The sequence below is a fragment of the Lineus longissimus genome, chromosome 8, assembly GCF_910592395.1.
Source record: "Lineus longissimus chromosome 8, tnLinLong1.2, whole genome shotgun sequence".
NCBI lineage: Eukaryota > Metazoa > Nemertea > Pilidiophora > Heteronemertea > Lineidae > Lineus > Lineus longissimus.
The window spans coordinates 8,059,994-8,083,348 of record NC_088315.1 but is presented as its reverse complement, the minus strand read 5'-3'; the positions used below and the strand labels follow the sequence as shown (position 1 = coordinate 8,083,348).

Genomic DNA, 23,355 nt, shown 5'->3' with positions numbered 1-23,355 from the left:
TCTCTCTCATTGTTTTGAGTTTCTGTTTGTCCTGTATCACGGAGGTCTAGGTTTACCTGGCCGAAAGGCAGCGAAGTTCTATGTTACACCTCCCAAAGTCTGGTGAAATCACTATATACAATGTAAATACCCGGTAGTACTTTTTTTAATGATTCCTTTTAAAGACTGGTTGTATAATGTTTATTTTTGCACACTTAAATTATGTATAACGGACAACCTCTGAGGAGATTGCAAAAGAAAACAGACGTGCAGCATTTTTGCAGATTTCGAATCGGTATGAAAAAATGACAGCATCAATTTTGTATTGTTTTGTTTCACATTATTCCAACAAAGGCCTGTGACGCGGCTTGATATAATGCCATTCCCCGCGGCTTGTGGGAATACTCGTTACCACCTTGACAGTGAATAGGCCCTTTCCCGACCGATAATCACCAAGTCTTTGATGGTTTATCTGATGCAAGTGGCCCACTTGAAGCAGTTTAACTGAATCATGAATTATTCCATAGAAGGCTTTCTGTGTAGGATCGCGAGGAATCATGTGCGTGTTTCCGACAATGCACATGTAAGCGCAAGCAGATGCCCCAGTTATACATCAGCCCCAGACCTACCTTTCTACGTAATGTTACCAGTTGGATTTCTTCTCGGTTTTTCGTGACCAAAAATTGTTTCGTTTTAGTTGCACAGGTCCAGAAAGTTGCATTGATTTAGAATTGATGTTGATGCACTCCCCCAAAAATATGTTTTTCATGCATATATTTTGGAAGAAAGTTTTGCAGAAAGGATTTCCTGCCAACTGTAGCCAACTGCATAGCCAACTGCATAGCAAACTGTACCCAGTGGCACTGTTTCAATGTGTTCGACCCGAATAGTTTGATGCTGTCGAGGGCCTGGTGTTTCGGCCGCGACACATCTTCAACATGACGGTGGTGTATATAAACGCAAAGGTAGGAGGGGAGATTAACATACCTATCAGAAACCCAACGAAACACATACGACTCTGTCAAGACAGGTAAGTTATGAAATTTATGAATTTTGAGGTATTCCTTCTTGAGGCATTGACTTCACCACCGTCAAAATGGAACTAACAACACAGGGTCATTTTGGACGAAAATTGGTGGCCTACCTCCCCCTCCGCTCCGACAAAGTCAATTTTAACTTTCTTTCTATAGTCGTAGGGATACAAATCTACGGCCCGATACAACACTCCAATATTGCGGCATATGCCATGACAATCTTTACCGACATTTTTTGGTTTTACGGGTGTAGAAATACAACTGGTTCTATTTGCTTCGATTGCCGTTTGGCGCTCTTGAACAATGATATACTAAGTGGAAATGGTGCCTTATAAATTGAATTTTACTTATATGCTTGCTTGCTTACATATACAGCAGGATTAACTGAGATCAAGATACATGCAGTGCAATAATGGAATCCGTTGGACTGTTGTAAATTGGGCTTTTATCCCATTCTTCCTCCCCGGGCCATGTGTGCTCACAGAGTGTCTAGTACATGTATATAAGTACATGTACACATAATTCTAGCTGAGATATAGGCCCAATGTGCCCTTCCATATTTAAGCTTGAATAACCAAGCTCCCTCTTCACTGTAAACTCCCAAGGCAGCCCATTCGTCATACTATATTCATATATCCTCCATTGGGAGAGACAGAGACGTGGCCGATCCACTGCATCTGGAGTGCAACACTTCATATCGACTGCGATGAATGCAAGGTCGGACTCCAGGTCCTATCGCTATATGCTCGATTACTATTAAGACCTGCTTAGATTAATGTGCCTCCTGAGTTCAGCTTGAATAGCCACCCCCCCTCCCTCAAATCACTACGCTTAATAGTTATACTCGCAATTCTTGCTCAGTATAGATGAATGTGCCTTTCCAGATTTCAGCTTGAATAACCAAGTCCCTCATAATGACTCCGGTGAACACAGTATGCCAGGTCGGACTGATAGTCCTGATTCTGTCTGTGTTCGCAACGTGCATGACGCCGGAGGAACAGAGTGACGCAATGAAGGCGGTTGTTAAAAAGCTTCAAGACAACATTGAGGCGTAAGGACGTTGATCCAAGTTCATGCAGGGAGTTGCCTTTTGCCACTTTTATATTTAAATGATTTGTGTGGAGGATTTAGATAAATCTCCAAACGACCATTATTTTTCAAAGGATGGCTTTCCAAGCACCCATGGACGCGATCAATTTATTTGAATACCTTTTCGCCAAGAAAAATGGCCATTTTGCCAAATATCAAACTTAAGTATGGTTCGCATGCGGGACTGCTCTGAGGAAAGTGCAAGTCGGTCAGTACAAGTTGCATTTCAAGCCTCAATTGTATTTAATATGTATTTTCCAGGACACAAAATGCAGGCGAAAAGCGAGATGTCCCGGTTAAAGAAGATATAATTGTACCAGTAGAGTGAGTTTCTCATCGTTTATTGAAGGCGGCTAATGAGAAGTTGGTCTTACCCGCCTGAAATCATGGCTTGCCTCACTTATTCCAAATCCCAGTCGTCTGGCGGGTAATCAGTTTGTGACGTGAACGTCACCCGAAGTCATTTGCGGACATACGACCGAGTTATCCGAACCAGGGTCTTTCATGACTCTGTTCGAACCAATGAGCCTCAAACCTTAGACTTGATGGATAGATACTGATCTGGTGGAGCTGTCATTTTACCCAAAACCTCGGCTACCGCCGCGGGTTTGGCATTCTTTCGCGGCTCCACCGCCGCCGTGTTTTGCAAGGCATAGGCTACCAACAGGAGACATTAATTTCTATTCTAAAACGGTAGTTGATAAAGCTTGGAATCAGTGAAACCTTGGAACCAGTGATAAACCTTGGAATCAGTCCTAAAAATGCATAAAAACATGAAATAATGCCATTCGAACCTAACGTGGTTACGAATCAACATTTGGAGCTTATTCTTACATGATCAGATCGGAATTTTATGGTAATTTAGAAATCTGTCGCATATCCGATTCAATAGTCTATATTTTAGAACAACCCAGTTGTACCTCGCCTCCAGTGTACAGTACTGATCCCCCAAATATGGGAAGACACGCCCACCACACACCCATAATATGAACCAATAGTGCTCCGCTTATAAATACGCCACCACCACGCGGGGCCTATTTGAACTACGGATCGGTCTGTTCATACAGGGTGATACAGAGAAAATTGGGGGCCTGTCATGCATTATGCATGGATAAGGTTGACGACTATGTCTAGGCCTAATTGTCTATGATTGACTGATATTTTATAACAAACGATGAATAAAAGAAGCCTAGTCATATATGTTTATTACCGAAGTTTGCGGATGAAAATTTCCTTCGCCGTGAGCGATTTATTACATCTTCCAGTACGCATCGAGGGATGCAGAGATCTTTGTGACGTCACCAGTTCTAAGCGGGTTTTTTATTCACGTGTGTGTTTGTCCTATGATCTCGTGCATCTAGTACCGAGCATAATACTTTATCGTCTATGGAATACAAAACAATCATAAAAACTAATTTTTGCTTCCATTGAAGAGAAATAAAATATTTTAACGACCACAGCGCATTGCCAATTGATGACGTCATCCTCCACATTAAAAATGTTGGCTTCTGAACTAACTGGCAAATTGCTATCAATAAAGTCAGCTGGGACGAGACTGTCAGTTGGGAGGGTATAAATCGTGGAAGGAACGCACCCGATTTCCCGCGCTATTTGCACAGTGATTCCATGGTTTACATTGAATATTCCAAGGTTTATCAGTGTTTCCAAGGTTTCACTAATTCCATACTTTATCAACTACCTTCTAAAACGCCACGAATTATGGCATAATCAACCGAGAATCTGCTTTTGACTCATGACATTTAAAACCACTCCAAGTTGTTACGGTTGTCTCACTGAAACCTCTACGGTCAAAACGAGGCTTAAAAAATATTGTAGCCAAGGTGTTTAGAATTCTCGGTCACCATGCAGTGAATTCCTCATCCGCTAATGGCCATGAGCGACCGTCGTGCCCGCCAACATTACATCGGTGGTGGGAATGAAGCAGAACCACTGAGAAGCCGCTAATAAACTGCACATATGTACTGAACAGCTATATGTGTAAATGTCGCAAATCTGCACGCCGATTCATGGGCGGCGTGCGTCAAAAACTCTTCCGGCCTGCAGTAGAAAAAGGATACCGACGCACAACGCCGATAGCTCGGCATAAATCTGCGTCTCTGTCAGTTTAATATTCAAACCAATAAAGGGGTCTAATTATGGTTTCAGTGCCAAACTACTATATGGTAATGGTGTCCCCAAAAGCGCATCTCGGTAATAAAGGTAATTAGTATTGCATGAGTAGTAAACCAAAAATATATACATGCAAGTCTTTCAATTGAAAAACTCTGCCTTAACTTCGACGTCGGATTAGTTTTCGTGTCATCCATAACGATCGGCTACCACGCCCAGGCTATATATAAATATGTACAAAGCGCATGTACTACGGCGGACTCCGGCAAGAGTATAGGAGTAGTTTTGTCTTTATGGTCACTTTGACCCTTTAAAATATTTGTCGCCCCGGCTATAATATCTAGATTAAGTCGATCGAGTGCGCTGTGTTTTGCTTACCTCGGTGAACCCCGGTTTGGCGCACTGACAGGCGACGTTACAGAAAACATACACGTAGGTAAATATATTTCCTGAATATGATTATCCATCCAAGTTTTTGAGTCTCTCGCTTGCAATGTGAAGTAATCAGATCCAGTGAAAGAAATGCTAAATTGTCAAGGTGAGCAGTCGGTTAATCTAATTTTTCTATCTTTCAGTCTCCTAACAGAAAGGATGTGGCAGTCCAACAACATGTTCAACCGTTATACACTTCTCGGACTTTGATGTATTAAGTAAATACATGTATTAAACCTGCGGTCTATTGTGCATATATTTGTTTGTTGCGTTATTTTCATGTATCCTTGACAGTGCCATATCTAGGAATATGCTCAGGTAGGAAGATATCATCACTCTGTATAGTGTGCACGGAGAGAGATCTACATGTTCTTCTCATTCATCCCAAACTGCATGGTCTTGTTTGTCATGAGGACAAAGTCACAACCAGAATATCAGTGTTCGCATCTATTCTCTGTGTGCACAATTAGACGTGTTATCATTTGATCAAGACCGTTATGGAATGCCGAGGTATTGGAGAGACGATACTGATAGGTACCACCCACACATGATAAGTCAGCTTTATCAGAGTCTTCCAATTGCGAAAGACCCTGGCTTTATCAAATCGACAGAAAAGGCCAAGATATCGACTCCATATACAAGGCACTGCAGACTTCGCCAGCTACTGAAGTTGGGCTCCATTACAACTAATTCTTGCTAATATAGACTCCCTAGGGACCAAAAGCCTGAGCAAATTCTGCAAGATTGAACAAAGGACAGGGCTTTTGGGCGGATCTAGCGTATCGAGGACAAAGCTCTGACCTGCACCCGTGGACGTGAACCAACAGCCAGGTCGCGGCCCACGATCTGCGGAATATGCATATATGTATGGTATGAAGTTCCGCAAAAATGATTTAAAATTTTCAAACTGACGGTCCATTTTCACCAACGGCAGAAGTCGGATAGAAGCCTGCGGGTCCGGGTTACTTTTCGGAACGCCCTATGCAAGGTGGCAAAAATTAAGACAAACCGAACGATATAAGCTATATCGTCCTTTGAATATCACAGTTTAATTGTTTGATAATTACAAATTCTACATCTGTGTTTCATCAATATACGTGTGGATGCTGTCTAACACGTTATGTCGAATGTGTATTTCTCTGACTTCTCCTGTGCATTTCCTCGACCTGTAGTTTAGCTCGTGACACATTACTTCTACCACGAGTTTATCGGCAATATATACATGTCATGTCATGGAACTCTTCCTTCTACATCGCTATCTAAACACTGCCTAAGGGAAGGAAAGATGGCTTATAATTGAAAGGGAGTTTCCTAAAAAATAGGCCTGTCTTAGGCATGTCATGGAGCATCCTATTTTGCATCCTGAGACTATCATACTTTTTTGCTCCTACGTCATATACAAAAGGGTGGCGGAGGATATTGAAATCCACCGATGCCAGGATGCCTATTGAGGTGAAAGGGTTGGTACACACATCCGGGACCTCATGGTGTAATGGAAATCTGTGTCCACAGAAAAAAATGTCCTTCGCCCTGCATGGAGAATATTTACCCAATTGGAAACATTAGATGAACGAGTAACCTCATGTTATAGGGTTGGCATAGAGAGGGTACTGTGTGGTCCTTTCTATTGATATACGCCTCAGACTGGCACCAGCATGGTCTTGGAGAGAAACTTCGAGAGCTCGCGCTGGCGCCGACGTAACTCTTCTTTGAGTTCTTGGTATTCCTCTTGCGTGTATTGCTTCTTGCTTTGGCGCTGCGGAAGAAGAGAGAAGGTATACAACGTAAGGCTTCAAATGTTAACTTTTTGACTTTTCTATTTTTCTATGTTTGACGTTTTAAAATCTTCCATTTCTTTAAAATCGCATCCGAGAGCCGTGCCAGATTCAGTTACACTCCTAATGCAAAATACAGGGTTTTTTTACCTCAGGGTTTTCGACTAAGACCAATTTGCACCCCTTGATATGGAATACTCTTAATTCGGTGTTTCATTTTACGATAAAATCCTTAGGGGTGCATATTTGTGTTGGCCGAAAAAACAAAGCTCAGAAACTTTCATTTTTAAGGGTGGATAAGACACTCATTTGGACAGGACTTGGCAGGTTTGCGATCTCAAGATGACTTTATTGTATAAATCAACAACACATTTGCATTCAAATGCAGCCGCGCTATGGTAGATTTTCTTCATATACATGCATATGCAATCTATTATCAATGCGCTTACAGACAAAAGCACGTGACCAAGAGCGTGTTCAAGTTTTGATTGGCCTCAAACGACGCTTCAATTACAGGGAAACCTCTCTATTAAGGACATATTTGGGACTCAGGACTTAGGGAGGTTCCCTTGTACTATTGTTTTATTAATTTATAAACTACATGTACTATTTAATAAACTCATACATACATGTAACTAAAAACTAACTAAACAGTGAAAAAGTTATTATTTTCGACACATTCAACTGTACGCCAAGTTTTAACATCCCGCCATACATATGAATATACTTCATGCAGCTTCACTTGCATAAGGTCAGATAATGTTCAGGTACCGTCAGCACTGATTGGGTGTCGGCCAGAAATGGTTCATTCGTTGCCAACGCTTGGCCTGGTGTAGTACTTATTTTAGACGAATTTATTCATGTAGAAAGTATCTGATAGGGACAAGAATCGAAGAGTTGCTCTGACCTTATAGACACTGGGGGGGGGGGGGGGGGGGGGGGGGGCACTCCATGAAGATGTTAACATGTAACAGGATGTCCAGTTGCAAAAAATACTTTAAGGCCACATAATGACATATCTGTCCTGAATAAATAATCCTTTATTATATACATGCATACACCATCCGACAAGATACAACTAAATCTAACCATCATCACAGCTAATAATACGATTTGTTTTTATTTTGTCGTTTATGGCAACAAACTCGACCGTATCTGTATATTTTGTTTGTAATAAAATACGAGAACACATTTTGCAAGCAAACCACTTTTTCAATTCTCAACTGCTTCAACTTATAACAGGGCAAAGTCCATGGTAAGACAACTGAATCCTCGATATTCGTCAATAGAGAGCGCCACTTGTCAACCGCTAAGCAATCCAACATGTCCACCCGCTGAGCAATCCAACATGTCGAACAATACATATTCACTTCAGGGCACAGTAACTCAAGCAGTGTTAAGTGCTAACTTCAGCGGTACGTCAGTCCTGACGCCATCTCTGCCACTGAAGCCACATGTCAGGTAAAGATATTAGCGCCATCAACTAGCACTGATCAAGCATGTGGGGAACAGAACCTCCGAATGGGCGAGCAGCATCATTAGGTTACGTTCCATTACATGGAGATGCTGTCATTGACCGGAATGGCTCTTGCATTTTGGCTGCGAGAATACTGAATTGGCCTTGTTTCGATTAGATTGCACTTTCCGATCACAAGCCAGGTAGTATCATGATTTTATGCTCACTGTTACAAATGCATGCAGGCCCCTACACTGAAAAGCCTACATCATGCATATTTTTGCTTTTTTCTGACCCTGCACCGTATCCGATATGCGCAGTTGTTCAGAGCCAATAAATAGGAATTAGAAATGTTAACCCGCTGTCTATTAGCTACACTCAGCGAACACATATCATGTTATGTTGTCTTTGATTTCGTTTCCAAGATTACTTTGGTTACCATAGGACGTTTCCACGGATACGCTGGTTGCTAGGCAACCGACATCCTTAGCAACTAGCTCTACTGTTACCATGCAGGGGTATCCATGCTATTACGTTGTCATCGTTTCACTGAAGAAGGACCCGCCTTACGTCCTAGAGGCAAAAACAACACAAAAAGATTGTAAGAAAAGGGTAAGAAGGGTAGACGTGTAACCGTTACTTGGGGGTTAAAAAAGAGAGTTAAAATATTAAAGGTTAATTTCGCATATTTGGTGACCGAGTTGTACTTTGACCAGAGCTATTGAAAAACTATTGAAAGCAAACAATAAAGTAAGCCATCTAAAAACTCGAACTTTGTTTTGTTGACAATATGCCACCGCCGTGGAAATACACTCCCAAGAATGGCAGACGACCCAATGTGTTGCCTTTCACTTCTTTTTTTCAGTTCTAACTTCAAAACTTTGAGTTTCATGGCTACGTGTATATTACCCTTAATATTCTGTTGGCCAACCCAATTCAGTCACCAAATGCAAAAAATCGTTGAAGAACATTGGAAATATCGAGGCTGGTGCTGCGAAATTAACTCGGTTATGCTATTTGTTGCTTGGGTTCAATTATTGCAAAACGTGAGGCTCAAAAAGACCGTATTCCTAGGGATGAGTTACAATTGGGTGTTGTTAGATGTTTGAAACGGCGTTTGAGAACCCTTTGCTTTGGTTGATTCTGAACCTAGATTTCGTGCGTTTCTCGCCAGGGCCTGGCTGTTCAAAAAAACTTTGTCACGGATGTTGACATCAACTCAACTAGGCAATGTCGCCTTCAGTACTGATAAAAAATAGCAAACTTCCAAAATTATAGACTTATGGCATACTTCAATGAAACAAGAAGATGTGTAACAAAAGTAGCACTATATCTGATAACGCCGTTTAAAACATCGGATTCTACACATTGGTTTTAACTGAAACACCACCTGGAAAGCACTACAACAGGCAAGTAACTAAGGTCAGGTTCCATCAATTTAGTTTTCTACGCGACAGAGTATCCACAGTTGCCCTGATTCAAGTTCGCACAGAACTACCATCGCTACTTCATCGCATCCCTTATCGCAAGTTGATGGTGAGGCCATCGAAATGTTGGCCCCCGCTTCAGCCACCATAACACTTTTGAATATAAGGCCTTTGCGCTTTGGAAAAACCTCAATGGGGTTTTAAGCCAACACTAATATGCACCTCGTTGAGGGGTTTTTCAGAGAAATGAAAAAATCCCAAAAGGTATTTGAGCCTGGGAAAAACCTAAACTTTTTCAGGGAAAGGAAGAACCCTTTACGGGTTGTATACTTGTGTTGGCTGAAAAACCCTTATAACGTTTTCAAAAGCTCCCAAAAGCCATATTTGTAAGAGTGTACTGTTGATGAAAAAATGTTCAAAAATTACGTTCTGGTAATCAAGGGAACTTGTGGTTACTCTGTTAAAGGCTCTAATTCAAGCCACCACCAACTACAAAGCTAGCAGGCTCAGCTGAATGAAGACACAAAGGACTACTATGAAGTCATACGCACCGAGAGGAAAGATCCGAAATATTCGGAATACATTATATTTGGAGAACGACAGATAGTTGGAGAAGTTGCTTTTGCAACAATCTCTCGGATTAGGTCATAGCCTAACTCCTTTTCTTTTTAACAAAAATGTCACATATCCTATCTCTTGAGTGATATAGATCATTGTTTTATCTTTCTTCGAGAACGTTTTATCAAACATTAAAGCTGTTGTCGATGAAGAAAGTAGACCATATATTTAATATGTTTTGAAGACAATTCGATCAATTTGAAAGTAGTTCTTGAGGAAAAGGGAAGAGGAAATCTCGCGGAAAGTTGGTGCGTACGTACTTCAAAAGTTGGTCCGAGCTGAAGCGTGCACGCAAACGACCAGATGGAGCCTACCTTCCTAAGCCTAAGTAGGTGCTTCTTGGCTGGTGATGCGGGAGAAAGCTTGGTGGTGGAAACCACTGCTTTCTGTTCGTCGTCTGCAAGGAGATCAGGAGGATGAGCGGGGTGATAGCCACAAGGAAAGGTGACGTCAGCCGAAGACTTAAGTGGTGATGTTACACACGAAAATTGATGACGCCAACCCACAAATCTGATGATGCCATCACCCTCAAATGACAGCTGAGATTTTCCGACACAGTTAAATATCTTTGAGAGATTGCAGACGACATAGATGTACTTTTAATAACAAAGTAAGTGATTCGTTTTAGATCGTACGGTTGCCCTATCATAGAAATTGTATCCAACAAGACTCAAAGGTACACCATCCGCTGGCTCCGAATAACAGTTTGGTATAAAGTTTCAGTTCTCAAAACTGGGGCTGTGTTCGGGATACAATGTAACACCTATAGGCCGGGTTGATCAGGTGCAGCGGTGCTCCCTTGCCCCTGCAAAGCTAGTTACAAACCACGGCCACGATCACCAATGTGTGTTGGCGTTATTTTGTAGGTTAGGAAAGAGACAGAGCATGAATTACACAAACAGAAAAAACGAACAATATGTCATGAACAAGGTGCTAGTAAGGGCATAAGTTCACCTGATATGAATCCAGTAAGCAAATGAAAACGGTCAAGAAACCATGCCAATACTCTGATTTGATTGGTTGGACTCAGTCACACGGTGCCGTTATTTCCCCGGCCTGCGATACGTCAACTACAGGAATCCTTTCTGACACCTTGTTTGATGACACAGCGACGGAAGCATTGGTGATGGCGGCTTTTTACACCTCAAAGTAAGTGTAGTTTTCCGCAAGTATTTGTAAGAAGTGGTATGTTTTTATTTGCCGTACCAAATTTTGGCAAGAATCGAGAACATTGATTTCAAAACACTTCAGAAACTCCAATTCGCTGCACCACCAATGCCAATGTTCACCGCACATATAGAACCGCCGCCTGTTTAAATGATAGGTTGGCAATATGCTATGGTAGAAGTAGAGGAAGAATAACAGGCAATAGAGGGTAACTCATAATGTCTTTGCGAATGATACACCATAATGACTGACGAAGCTGTACCCAGCAACATAACTACAACGGGTTCAACAAATTATTTCGAAGGAATAAGACATGCCGCCTAACAGCTAAGGTTTTGAGATTTAGCACTAGATAGTAATTGCATGCAGTTACCTTTTGAACACAGCTCACCAACACTTATAGAGTGTCAAATTTTACTAAAAAATGCATGCGGTGTATATATAGGATTGCAATTAATGAGGGTTGCATTTATAGAGGTGCTAGCTTCACCATGAAGTGCAAATCTCAACTCAAGTTTCCAGGATGGTAAATGTTAAACAGAAAAAGAACGCAGTCGCAAAATGGTCCTCACCCGTTTCTCCCTCCGTGTCAGACGGCTGACTCCCGTGTCCCTCCGACATGGCTTTCCGCCGACCCGCCGGAAGACAGTTTTCGTTTCGTTTTCTCCGCGCATCAACATCGTCATCGGACACCGCTGACCGCCTATACGCACTCGCCGACACCATCGGCTTTGGGCGTCTTTTGCGGATGAAAACCTTCTTACCCGGCGAGATTTTCTTGGCCTCCTGAAAAGAAATTGAAGGAAGACCGACGTTATAGGTTGATACACGTTGGATTGAGGTTGTGTGGTGACGACTGGGCATTACCATACCAGTCCCGCCTACTGCTTCTAGTTTGTCGTGTAAGGACGACACATTGTGTCCAGCATGCGCAGAGAGGTCACATGTGCAGTGATACAAAATGCACTCGTCTGGTGCTAAAATGCTCTTTTGATACAGCTCATGAAAACCTATAACAATTTCTATCTTCAAAATTGATTTTTGGACACTTACATCCCTCCTAAACCTGTATAACTGTACCACTCTCGTTTCCGACGTTGGCTGCTGGTGATGATGGTGAAGCATAGGTGGCGGTACGTGCACCGCATCATTCACGGTCACTACCACAGAAGATTCTATCTTGTCCACCAGAGTGTGCCAGTGCTTCATCCGGGCTTCTAAAGTCCTCAGCGCACTGTCACTAGTCTCATAGTCGTCTCCTTGCGACTGTAAGTTATCTCTACTATGTGTGTATTGACCTTCCGTTAAGAAAGCACTGCCACTGATCATACTATCTTGCTGATTGTCTAGTCTATTTTTATCACTGTCAGCATAATTACAAACTAACTGTACTAATTTTGGTAAAGCGTCAGGTGACGCGCTTTCCTCATCCGCAGGGGCGTTGGGCAATCGCGCCGGAAGAACAGTGGAGGCGGCAGCCTTGAGGGCCATCATGTCCCACGAATGTGCGCCAAACATCCGTTTCGACTTCGCCTCCCGTTTCGCCTTCTCGCGCATTCTATTCCTATAGAACACAGTCCCAGGGCCAAAAATGTCAATCACAGGTCCTCTCTGAGGAATGAATTGGTTCATCTCGTCTGCCGGCGAGAGTTTTTCTTTCGAGGTAATCTGCGGCTGTTGCTGTTTCAGCCGTAACGCGGTCTCCTCGTCGAGCTTATGAAGTAAGGCATTTAGAATTGGCACTGCGTTGTCCAAGCGTAGTATGCGACAATGCAGCTTGATGGCTACCATATCCTTCATCAGCTGTATACTCCAGGGATTCTTTCTCGTCACCAGACGCTCGTAGTTTTTCAAGTCTAGGGAGAAGACCTCTGTGTCTTGAATACAGTGGATGGTAAAGATGTAAGTTGGAAGGTCAAGGCTCAACTCGACATCACCTTCAGGAAAACAACAGAGGAGTATTATCATCTGAACAAAGATGTAATGTGCCATTTCAGTTTCCCAAACTAGAGTCTTGGTCGTAGACCTGTGTCAACAGATCGACTGGTTCAATTTCGCGAGGGAAGAACTTCATTGCCAAGGTATCATTTTAACATCAAGATACTCTACTTTAGTATTTAGAGTCTTTCCGGGCCTCTCTCCGTCACAAGAAAAAACCTTCAGCGCTAGTACTATAATTCCTTAAGCACAAATATTGGGTGAAAATGTAGTTAGTACAGCGAATGTCATGGGAAAAGCAGACTTTATAGGAAGAAGTCACCGCGCGTGCTGGGCCACAAGATATTTACCAATGACATACAAGTCAAACAACAGCAGACCTGTTTATCAATTCTCCCAACGACCTCTTTCCCATATTTTGAAACTCACCAATAATTTCCCTTTCCCCGATCACACATATCTCCATGTGTCTCCTCCTCTGGTCCGCGGTCTCCTTTCGCCGTTTCGAGAGGCTGGCTGTCGTCGGGGGTCGAGGTGTTTCTGGTTGCACTGATGACTTCTCCTTCTTTTTCCTTGACCTGTTTTGGAAGAAATATTTCTTTGAAAAACTTTGAACGGGAATCGGTATATCTAATAACGGTAAAGAAATTCAGGCGAGAATGGAATATATGACGGCTATAGAGCACACGTGACATCAGTGCAATTTGGGGGGATGAGTTGCTGACGTAAGCAGATACACCCGCCGGCCATGGATGATTTCCTTTTGACCGAGTGGTTGGCCGGGTTATATTACTGGGGGTATACAGTAAAAGAGTCGCCATATATCATTACAAATTCCGCCCCATGGACAGCCTCACTCCGACTTCGGCATCTTGACCCTCAATGTATGACATTGCTCAGCTTCCAGACAACGCGGGGCGGAGGCTACGGAGGCAACACCGCTGAAAGCTCAGCATCCGACTTCGGAGGATATTAGTATTGAGTATTGATTAATTCCTGCTTTTTGCAGGACTAAATGGAATCTAGATTTCACTGCCGTATATATAAAGGAGGCAATACCGCTCATTGGAAGTTCAGTGCGGTTCATGAAGGCCACAACTCATTGTTTGTAGACTCTTATGTGTTGGACGATTGAACGTTTTTCACGCCAATATCTCAACTAACCGGAATACATTCATGTACACGTTCAGCATATAAACTTTGTTTATCACGTATATATCACTAGAAATGAAAATAACGGTTGTAACTGATTCACATGTGCATGTGCATGTGGGCTGCATGTACAGTAAGACATTCAAGCGGCAAATGCACTCAGTCTGTATTTATTCTTAATAATACTAATCATTTTCACCTAAAGTGACCATCCGCCAACTAAGTATCTTTCCTCAGCCTCTTACTTCGAAATGTAACCCAACTTTTTATTGACTCACACTAATATTTCTTCTAATTCTTCGTTTCGTTCACTTGTTTCGAACTCCTCCACTGGGAAGAACTGCGGATACTGGCTTTCATGATGGCCTGGGTCGACTACTACTTTGGCTTGGCCCCTGGAAATCGAATAGAGAGTAGTGACCATGAATTGCAAATTCGGGCTACGCCTGTTTATCTGATCGAATTCCCATGATATTTTAAAAAATAAGACCTAGACCGACATGGCATCTTCTACACTGGTTTCCTTGCTGTGCTTTTGAGCTACTTGCCCCTTCATACCTGAAGTACAAGATCGATCAATCACCAATCTGTCTGCAACAAGGATCGAATTCCAGCATTCAATTCTCTTTGGCATCCGATGATTCATTAAAGTCCGTGCATGGCTCGAACGCATAAAACCTTTGCAACGTATTCTCTGATTAGTTGTTGAGTGTTTTTGCTTCTTTGAAACCGAAGAATACTTTGACTTGATCGGGTAAAGTGGATGATATAAAGCAAGGAATATGTGTGGGGGAAAATTGTTCAATAACTGCCCTAAAAGAAGTTTTAGCCTTTCCTTAGCATTTAATGATTCTTGTTTTTACCTATGATGCAAACTGCTTCATTCACAATATGACTGTAAGCCTGCCTGGAGCCACTTCGATGTCTCTCGAGCTCATATCATATCGGAACACTTTCTATTTGAAGATACATGTACTTGTATTCAGAATGAAAATCAATCAAACAAAAGAGAAGATGAATATCATCTTCTCTTGAACTGTCAGCATTTATTTTCTTATTGGGCGTTTGACCTGGTAGGCGTATACTACATTAGAACTGTACTCAACTGATCCACATTGATAGAAAGAGTAAACTATAGTGAACTTGGCAAGGTCTGACATTGAAGAATATTCATTGAGATATCTACTAAAATGCCGCCTTTGTAGCAACAGGCAAGAATTGACCCAGAAAATCTCATACCTCCAAAAGAATATATCACCCAGGTGGGCAACAACAAAACCTGTTTGTGGAAAACTAAAATGATATTTAAATCGTGGTTAATAGATATTTTCTGCTTTGTAAACCGTACTAAATATTGGTATTTGATACAGTGTGATTCCGATCGTTTAAATGGCCTGGGTTTGGTATCAACACTCTTTCAAATGGACTTGAATACGTTGTGGTGGATTCGGATCTGTATGCAATGACGTCCAGACAAGCTTTGGGATGACATTATTTCGGCTACATCAGTATGTACAAATGTGTACATGTTGTAGGCCTACGTAATGGCTTAGTATAAACCTTGCAAAATATCTTATTCGTCCAGTCATATCATTGTCCTCTCCACCTCAACAGGACAAACAATTCTAGTAAAGTGTTCGCAGATATGTTTTGTTATATTGGCATAGTTCGCTTGGTATGAACTGGATAGATAGACATACATAAGAGAATATCAATGCCCTGAAGGCAAGGCATAGGCCTATAGAATTAGATCTATAATACTAATACTACTGCAGAATAAAATGATATTTCTTACTGAGATTCAAACCTATCTTTCAACAAGTAAGTCTTACACCTGTATGGGCCAGTACGATTTAACGCTAAGGATTGTCTGATATTCTTATCCACTTAAGGCTCAGATACCACTAAGATACCACCTTTTGGATATAATCACCATGCACAAACCCTGCATCAGTTATAATCTTGGAAATTTGAAGGTCGTACGTAGTAATGAATATTTTCAAAGTCAGCAATCCCCCTTTTTCAGTTACTTACCCCGTCAGATAAAATTAGCCTGTGAGGCGTCTTTGGTTATACTCTTTCCGTTTTCATCAAAGAAACATGTCTTACCTTATAACAAAATACAACCCTATCACAGGGTCTCCTTGCTTTACGATGTATCCATCATAAGGTACCTTCTGCTTCACGATACTCATGGCCATCTGCCGCTTGAACTTCGCCTGCCAGTTGGCGAACAACGGATTCTCGGTCACGAATTTATTCTTCTCTTCAAACTCCGCTATTTGTGCAGCCCTGAGGGAACGGTTGTATAAGTCTCTATTGACGACCAGTAAGTCGGTAACTTCGTCCGCGATGATTGAGGCGTTCCTGACGCAGCTTTTGCTGATCAGAGCAAGTTCTCCAAAGCTCTTACCCGCATCTGCAACATGAAAAAGGATGGTGTCGTTTGAGAGAGGAGCCACATTTTTCAGTCTCCGCACACTCCATTTATTCAGCAGATGATCTGGGGTCAAGAGAAAGGAATCATGCAATACTGGACAATAAGGACATTGGGTGCAGTGGGATCCCCCAGGTATAGGATAGAAAATGTACCTTTAGGACCACTTTGACAACTTACCGATTTGCGCAATGTAATTGCCGAACTGGGACCGGTCTAATTTCTTCTTCTTCTTCTCCTCGCCAGGGAGGAGTTCCTCCTCAGCTTTCTCTTTCTCCTCTTCAACGGTCCCTGTGAGATTGTCCTCATCTGCGAGGGCATTGTTGATGTAGATGGCGACCTTGCCGCTGAGAATGATGTAGAAACTGGAAGGAAAACGTTGGATATGTTGCATTCTGAAGGTTAGATAAAAGATGACCTGCATCGTTCTCTTAAAAGCGGTTCGCCTGCGCTTACACTCGCCAACGAGCGACTGCTAAGATGACTTTGCAAGACTTTGTGTGAGTTACTTCACGGTTGTTTTCATCTAAAAGGTCGTCCCTCATGGAAATGCTTACTTAAAATTGCTCGAGATGATGTCAAAACGGACAGAAAGTAAACTGTCTTTTTATTCAAGGTACTGTTAACAGTATTAGCATAGGTTCTGTTTTACAACATGCCCATGTGGTTTTGATGAAAGATTTAAAAACATTTGACCTGAACAACATTGCATGGCTTGTTATATCTTATGTTCTGGAACCAGGATGGTACATATGTATGATAGCGCAATGTGTCACATAATGCAAGTCCTGGCATGCAGGTTATACTACTAAAACGGAACATTTTACAGTTGCTAACATTCATAACACACGAAGTGTAAAACATTTCGCCGTCCTGCTCGGCGAAGCCGATCATTTGCCATTACCTGGCTGGTTTCAGATCAATGTCTGGCCATCTAACCATCAAACAGGACGTGAACTATTTAATGTGATTTCAATGTAGGCATGGCGCGAATCTCCATGGCGTGTCGGAGGGGGATTTTTTGTAAAAGAAAATATCGTTGTTACAATGCCAAACTACTTCCTGACGTTGTCGTATGACACTCAGAGCCGCGACCTGGTGAATCATGGTGACTGTAGGGTGCTAACAGGCGGGCTAACAGGATAACTTACACCACAGTCCCCGTCTAAATGAGAGAAAAATGTGTGGCGGCAATTTACCTATTGTAGAGGAAGGAAAGACAGAATCATAAACTATAGTGCAGCCCATATGGTTTCACCGAGCTTGGTAATGAAAAACTGGTTCAGTTCGTGGAATCAGATGAGAAGGGGAAGCCATCTTTTCGAAATAAAGTATCTCGTCACCAGTATACGCGGTGAATGAAAACCTCACAGCAAGAAGGGAACCGGAAGTTCGTCACTTCTACCTTCCTTCTTGCCATTTAGATGAAATCACCATTTTCTGATACGATGTTGAAATCAATCAATTTGTCATCACTTCGGTGTATTAACCTTCATGGTTTGTCAATCCATGCTGCTGTTATTAGGCAGGTTTCGCAACCACAACGAAGAGGTGAGAACGAAGTGCGAAGTATGTAAGTGCACTTTTTCGGCCATTTTTGGAAAACTTCCCCAATTCCTCGTCCAGCTGAGTACAGAAGATGAATGAATTAGGACAGGACTTGATGAAACGAAAGTACTTCGTCGTAAGTTGGAGTTGCGAAACCGGTAGTGCCGGTTAATAACCAATACGGCGGACTTGGCAACGAAGCTGTATAATTGTTGTCGATTCACACATTCAGATGAAGCATTCTGTTTTATTGCGTCGTTTACTTCTTCATGAACTGACGGTGTTGCTTCCTGTTTGAGTCTACGTTAGCAACAAGAGTGTGGTGGAATTGAACTAATGTCCGCTGATTATGTTTATAATGTTGCTTCTAGTCCGGCACCATAGATTTCCATCCAACGCAATGCTGTTGCAATGAAAATTAAAGGGAGTCGATCGAGCGAGATGAGCACTATACCAAGAAAGTAGCTATTGGGTTTTACTGCCGGGACGTTTTTTCTCGAAATAGTCATTTTTCCCGTTTTTCTCTCTTCCTCTTTTTGTAAGGTTAATGCTCAAAGGCAGATGGTGCAGCCAACAAAGTATACTGTTCCTTCACCATGTAAGGTAAAGTGGTGCAATCATAACCTTACAAGGTATACGGTAATTGTACCACCTTGCCGTATTTTCAATCTAATACTGCCCCACGATTATCCCAACTGTTTACAGTACTATGACAGGCAATTACTGGCTACAAATTGGATTTTCAGTTAGTATTGGTTCTACTGAAAGGGGCAAATAAAACCACAATGTGGGCATATTTACACTAATCTCAGCGCAAGAAATAGATTTTCTGGTGACAATTTCCGTCTATGATGTCGATAATATTTACAGTTTAGTGTCGGATGTTCCATTAATCCAGGGACAAACAACAGTTTTTTCTGCTTTTACAACATTTAACGGTTTCGAGCATTATGAATGCTGTCCACTAATATTTCGGACTGCTTTAGATTCACTGAGACACTCCCGGAAACGTTACTCAAGCGTAAACATGGACGACGGGAGTAATGTGAGGGCGCTTCCGGTGATTGCGGCGTGTTGTTTCCACGACAAGCAATAATATCGGCCATGGCAAACTTTCTGCAGGCCATCACTTATGCCAGTACTCCATTAAATCAATGACCGTGTGCACTTACCAGTCTCCCTGGTCCCCTTGCTTGATGATGACGTCATCAGGATGTTTGGTCACGAATTGACAGTTACGGATGATGTCAGTCACAACGTCTGAAAAGCATTCGCAAGATAAGATGGTGGTATATAAATGTAGATATCATTAAGCTCAAGCAAAAATGAGTCGGTTGACAAATCTGTAACTTGAACGGAAAATCTCATTACGACAGTGTTAGGTTTATGATAAACAATTCATTGCTTAGCTTCTTGGACATGGTACCGTTGATTTGTTTTGTTTTAAGTAGTTGGAACGAAGTCACACGAACACGATATCTTCCATCTTGACCTATACTTCGGTTTAGAAAGTAACGTGTTTGGTTATCAAATTTTAAATACCACAATTGGGTTTTCAGGAGACCTAATAAGACTTCAAACGTTCCACCATCCATTGAACCAGTTAGTCGAATATCATTGCCCCCGGTGTACCAGTTTTGAGTTGACACTTGAAAAACGTGCCTTTATTTTCAAAATTGTGAATAGAAAAGAAGAAATGCCCCAGCGCTCACCCATCAAAAATGACTTTAGTCACCCGACTAAGACATGTTAGAAATCTTCAAAGCCTCCAACGAGAGAATATATCACTTTTGTGATTTTCTGTCACGGGTCATCGACGGTGCCAAGCGATCCGTGCTAAACCGTAGAAGGTGAAACGTTATTTCGAAAGCACCTGTCAAACACCATAATGAAAGCATTGGCTTCTTCTGACGAATGACCTATACATTATTGGTTTCATTAGCCTCATTTCATCAGTCATATATTATGTTAGACTGCTTGCCACTGATTATCAATCCAACGGTAAAAGTATAGGGATTCCTTTAACAAGTAGGGATAGAAGATATTTTGCCAACCTTTGGGGCCACCGGAGGGTTCCAAAAGAATCACATATTTCACCTGATTATCGGCACGGCATTGACAACTATTCACATTGGGTCATGATAATAGTATCAGATACTTATCCGAAAAGACTCATCACGAAATCACAAGTTATGTTGTGAGTTAATAAGAAATACCTTTACCATTGTACATGTAAGTGAATATGACAAGTGACCTTGATATTATGACCTTTACCAGTCTTACATGTTTCCTTCACCTGGCAACCTCGGTTATCACTCGTGACCTTTACCATTCGTGCTAGAGACCATACAGAGTGACCTTGATTATTATAGTGACCTTTACCATTCTCACAAGCCACCTTAAAGTGTAGTGATTGACCTCTACCAAGCGACCTTGACTGGTGACCTGATGAGTCAAAATTCCTTCAGGTGACCAGTGACCTTAGTTATCATAAATGAACTTAACCTTTCATTCGAGTAACCTTTGCAGTTCTAAGAAGAGACCAATACCGCAATTTAAACCTTTCTGTTACCAAACATACCCATGTAATGGTGCGACGATCTTTGTTGGTAAAGAGGATCTAGAAATGATAATGTGGTGGATTAAAGGATTTGCATTATGCATTGCCAACGCCCAATAAGCAGGATGACCAAATTCCCGCCTAAAGTAATTTAAACAGTAATACGATATATTGCCATGGCGACGGTCGATATATAAAAACATGGATGTGTTGTATCAGTCCGTCATATGAATAGGTTTTACACTCCATTCAGACGACATAATTTCTTTTTTTTGTGTTTTTTATTATATCAATCTTGTTACCAATCCCACACAAATAACAACAGTGTGTCCATTTTAGTTTGTAAATATCTTCTTTTTGATATTTAAGTGCGTGTTTCAAAAACATCTTTGTGGACATTATCTGGTAAACTTACAATAGCCCTATTCCTTTTCATAAAATATTTTTCCATCTAGTAGGCCTGAAACATGTTTTAACGATTCACCAGCATTTCACTGGGAACATTATCAGAGATTCTAGTGCCAATCGGATTTGTAATTTCCAGTCTTATTGGCGTAAATGATCGGCGATCATTGTGAGACAGTAACGTCTATCGATATCCACCCATGCTGCAATATCAGATTGATGAATTAAGCGGACGTCATGTCCATTAGTACCCATAAATAGCATACCAATGCACTCAACGTAAAATATTAACTATCTATAAATGTCTTTCAGCGCTTTACAAGAACTCAACGTGACAGAAATGAAAAGTATGTAACATTGGCATAGGTGTGTAGATCTCAATAGAAACTAGTCAATACATTTAATTGCACTAATCAATCAATCAGTTGGAGACCTATTCCCCGGCGAGCTTTTCAAGTGATCCTGTCGATCTGTCGGAGCAAATATTGCGTTCTTTTTCTTGTTGTTGGACGTCCTCAATTATGCCTTTCAATTGATTGGGCTCACTAGATTTTCAACATTTTTAAGCTTGTCATTTCTACTGAAAGTTTTAACGATAGATTTACACTTTTTCTTTTCCTTGGGTGAAATTTTATATTAATGATTGGCTGCATCTGAATTACATTCAAGTCACGTTTCACTTTGACGGCGCCGTGATAAATGCGAAACTATAACGGAAGTAGTGTGTAGTGCCGAAGGCCAGAGCTCATTATCTCTGATGCGGAGTTGATGCGAGGTTGTGCACCGCAATTATCGGACTTGATATAAGAACGTATAGCATATTGTTGAGCAAAAAAAGTAATAAAATAACGAGGGATTCGTTAAAAGGTAATTTGGAAAGGCATAGACCATTTCCATGTTCATGGTTGACCAAAAAATGCCACAGAATGCCTACATCGTGGATGAACCTAATTAACGTCAACAAAAAATCATTTAGACGGGCAAATTGATGTCAACATGGCTGTCAAAACACCGCACACTTCATCCTGCAATGTAGAAAACAAGGAATCCCCAGGAACCCCACGGAATAGACTCCAATGAACATACACTCCCAACGCAGTGGACCGGCCAGTTATTATGAATGAAGTCCGGGGGTGCTGCTCTCCGCAAATCATTGGGTAAACTTAGATTTAAAAAAAGACTTAGTCGCTTTTAAAGCCGTGGGTGTAAAACAATCCTAAAAATGGCATATGAAAACAAAACCAAAGATGAGAACCGCGACTCTTTCGCAAAAAGTTACCGTACATGTAAACTCTTAAACGGCACCAGCCAATAAAGCCAAAAGATGAGAACAGCGATTACTTCGCACAAAGTTAAGTTAAAGATCAAGTTGACGCATCAGTGACCGTACACTTACCAGTCTTGAGAGAATTAAACAGAGCGGATTTCTTCAAGAACCACGGCAACAAATCCTGTATCTCTTTCAAATTCCTCTTTTGCGGAGGTTTCGAGATGGTCGCGACGACTTTTTCGTAAACTTGAGCCATCTTTATCGAAAAGTATCCTTAGCAACGAGAGAGTTCAGCCGGGGGGAGCCATGGTGCTGTCATCCGCTCCTAGTCCACCTAGTCCGCAAAAACCTATATCTCATCGATATGTCCGAATGTATAAAAGTGTCCATGTAGGCCCTACACACGATCAGATCGGATCTATAGCCCGAAGAAAACTGTTACAAATTATCGGTATCCACAAACACACCTCTCTAAAGGTTTAGATATACGATGTATACATTTATTGAATATGGTTTCGTACCTCGGAGCTATCTGGAGATATGTGCTCATACAAATGCGCACAGTGAGCAAGGCTCAATCGACCATGGCAGCGCCACTGACCAAGACAGGATGGCCCGTGGAGCTCTTTATTACGGGTCGATGGTGGTGACAGCTACTAGAGAAAGTGTGGCAGTTTGCCACCATCTCGCCATCAATTTATTTTCCTTCACTAGGACGGGTTATACTCTCTTTTCACCGATATTTTAATGGCAAATATCAATTTCTTTCCTGTCGTTGTCTTTAATACATAGGTAGATTTGCGATCACAACAGTTAGTTCTATTTGGAGGTTGACGAAATATTCTGTCCTGAAGGGACATTTGAAATCTTAACTCTGACATTTATTTTCGGGTTGTGACATTGTCCAATCCTGTCTGGCTGGACAGACTTGTGATCAC

General features: G+C 41.7%; 1 protein-coding gene and 1 long non-coding RNA gene across 5 annotated transcripts; one reads left to right on the top strand and one right to left on the bottom strand.

The window, feature by feature from the left end:
• The first annotated feature begins 932 nt into the window (after positions 1–932).
• Positions 933–4,918, top strand: LOC135492640 (uncharacterized). Its single transcript, XR_010448098.1, has 5 exons — positions 933–1,009; positions 1,898–2,064; positions 2,364–2,426; positions 4,269–4,322; positions 4,808–4,918. It is a non-coding gene; the product is annotated as an uncharacterized LOC135492640 (long non-coding RNA).
• Positions 4,919–5,682: 764 nt separating this feature from the next.
• On the bottom strand, positions 5,683–23,044 carry LOC135492444 (uncharacterized). 4 transcript variants are annotated; one of them, XM_064778939.1, is made up of 10 exons: positions 22,544–23,044; positions 19,355–19,442; positions 16,815–16,999; positions 16,307–16,616; positions 14,476–14,592; positions 13,475–13,623; positions 12,161–13,044; positions 11,680–11,893; positions 10,255–10,337; positions 5,683–6,420 (listed from the first exon to the last, which is right to left on the bottom strand). In XM_064778939.1, exons 1-10 carry the CDS (start codon positions 22,671–22,673, stop codon positions 6,304–6,306), a joined length of 2,277 nt encoding a protein of 758 aa, XP_064635009.1. In that variant the 5' UTR covers positions 22,674–23,044; the 3' UTR covers positions 5,683–6,303. The 4 variants fall into 4 exon arrangements, with proteins under 4 accessions (XP_064635009.1, XP_064635013.1, XP_064635011.1 ...); XM_064778941.1 differs by lacking the exon at positions 5,683–6,420 and adding an exon at positions 7,391–8,468 and having other exon boundaries at positions 10,201–10,337; XM_064778942.1 differs by lacking the exon at positions 5,683–6,420 and adding an exon at positions 7,392–8,468.
• Between the last annotated feature and the right edge of the window lie 311 nt (positions 23,045–23,355).

Bases quoted from the DNA above. Each gene is read 5' to 3' on its own strand.
- LOC135492444 (XM_064778939.1), bottom strand. From the start codon at position 22,673: ATGGCTCAAGTTTACGAAAAAGTCGTCGCGACCATCTCGAAACCTCCG. The intron at 17,000-19,354 runs GTAAGTGCACAC...TTTTCCTTCCAG, and splicing joins CAAGGGGACCAGGGAGACTG to TTTCTACATCATTCTCAGCG. The intron at 13,624-14,475 runs GTGAGTCAATAA...CTTCCAAAACAG, and splicing joins GAATTAGAAGAAATATTAGT to GTCAAGGAAAAAGAAGGAGA.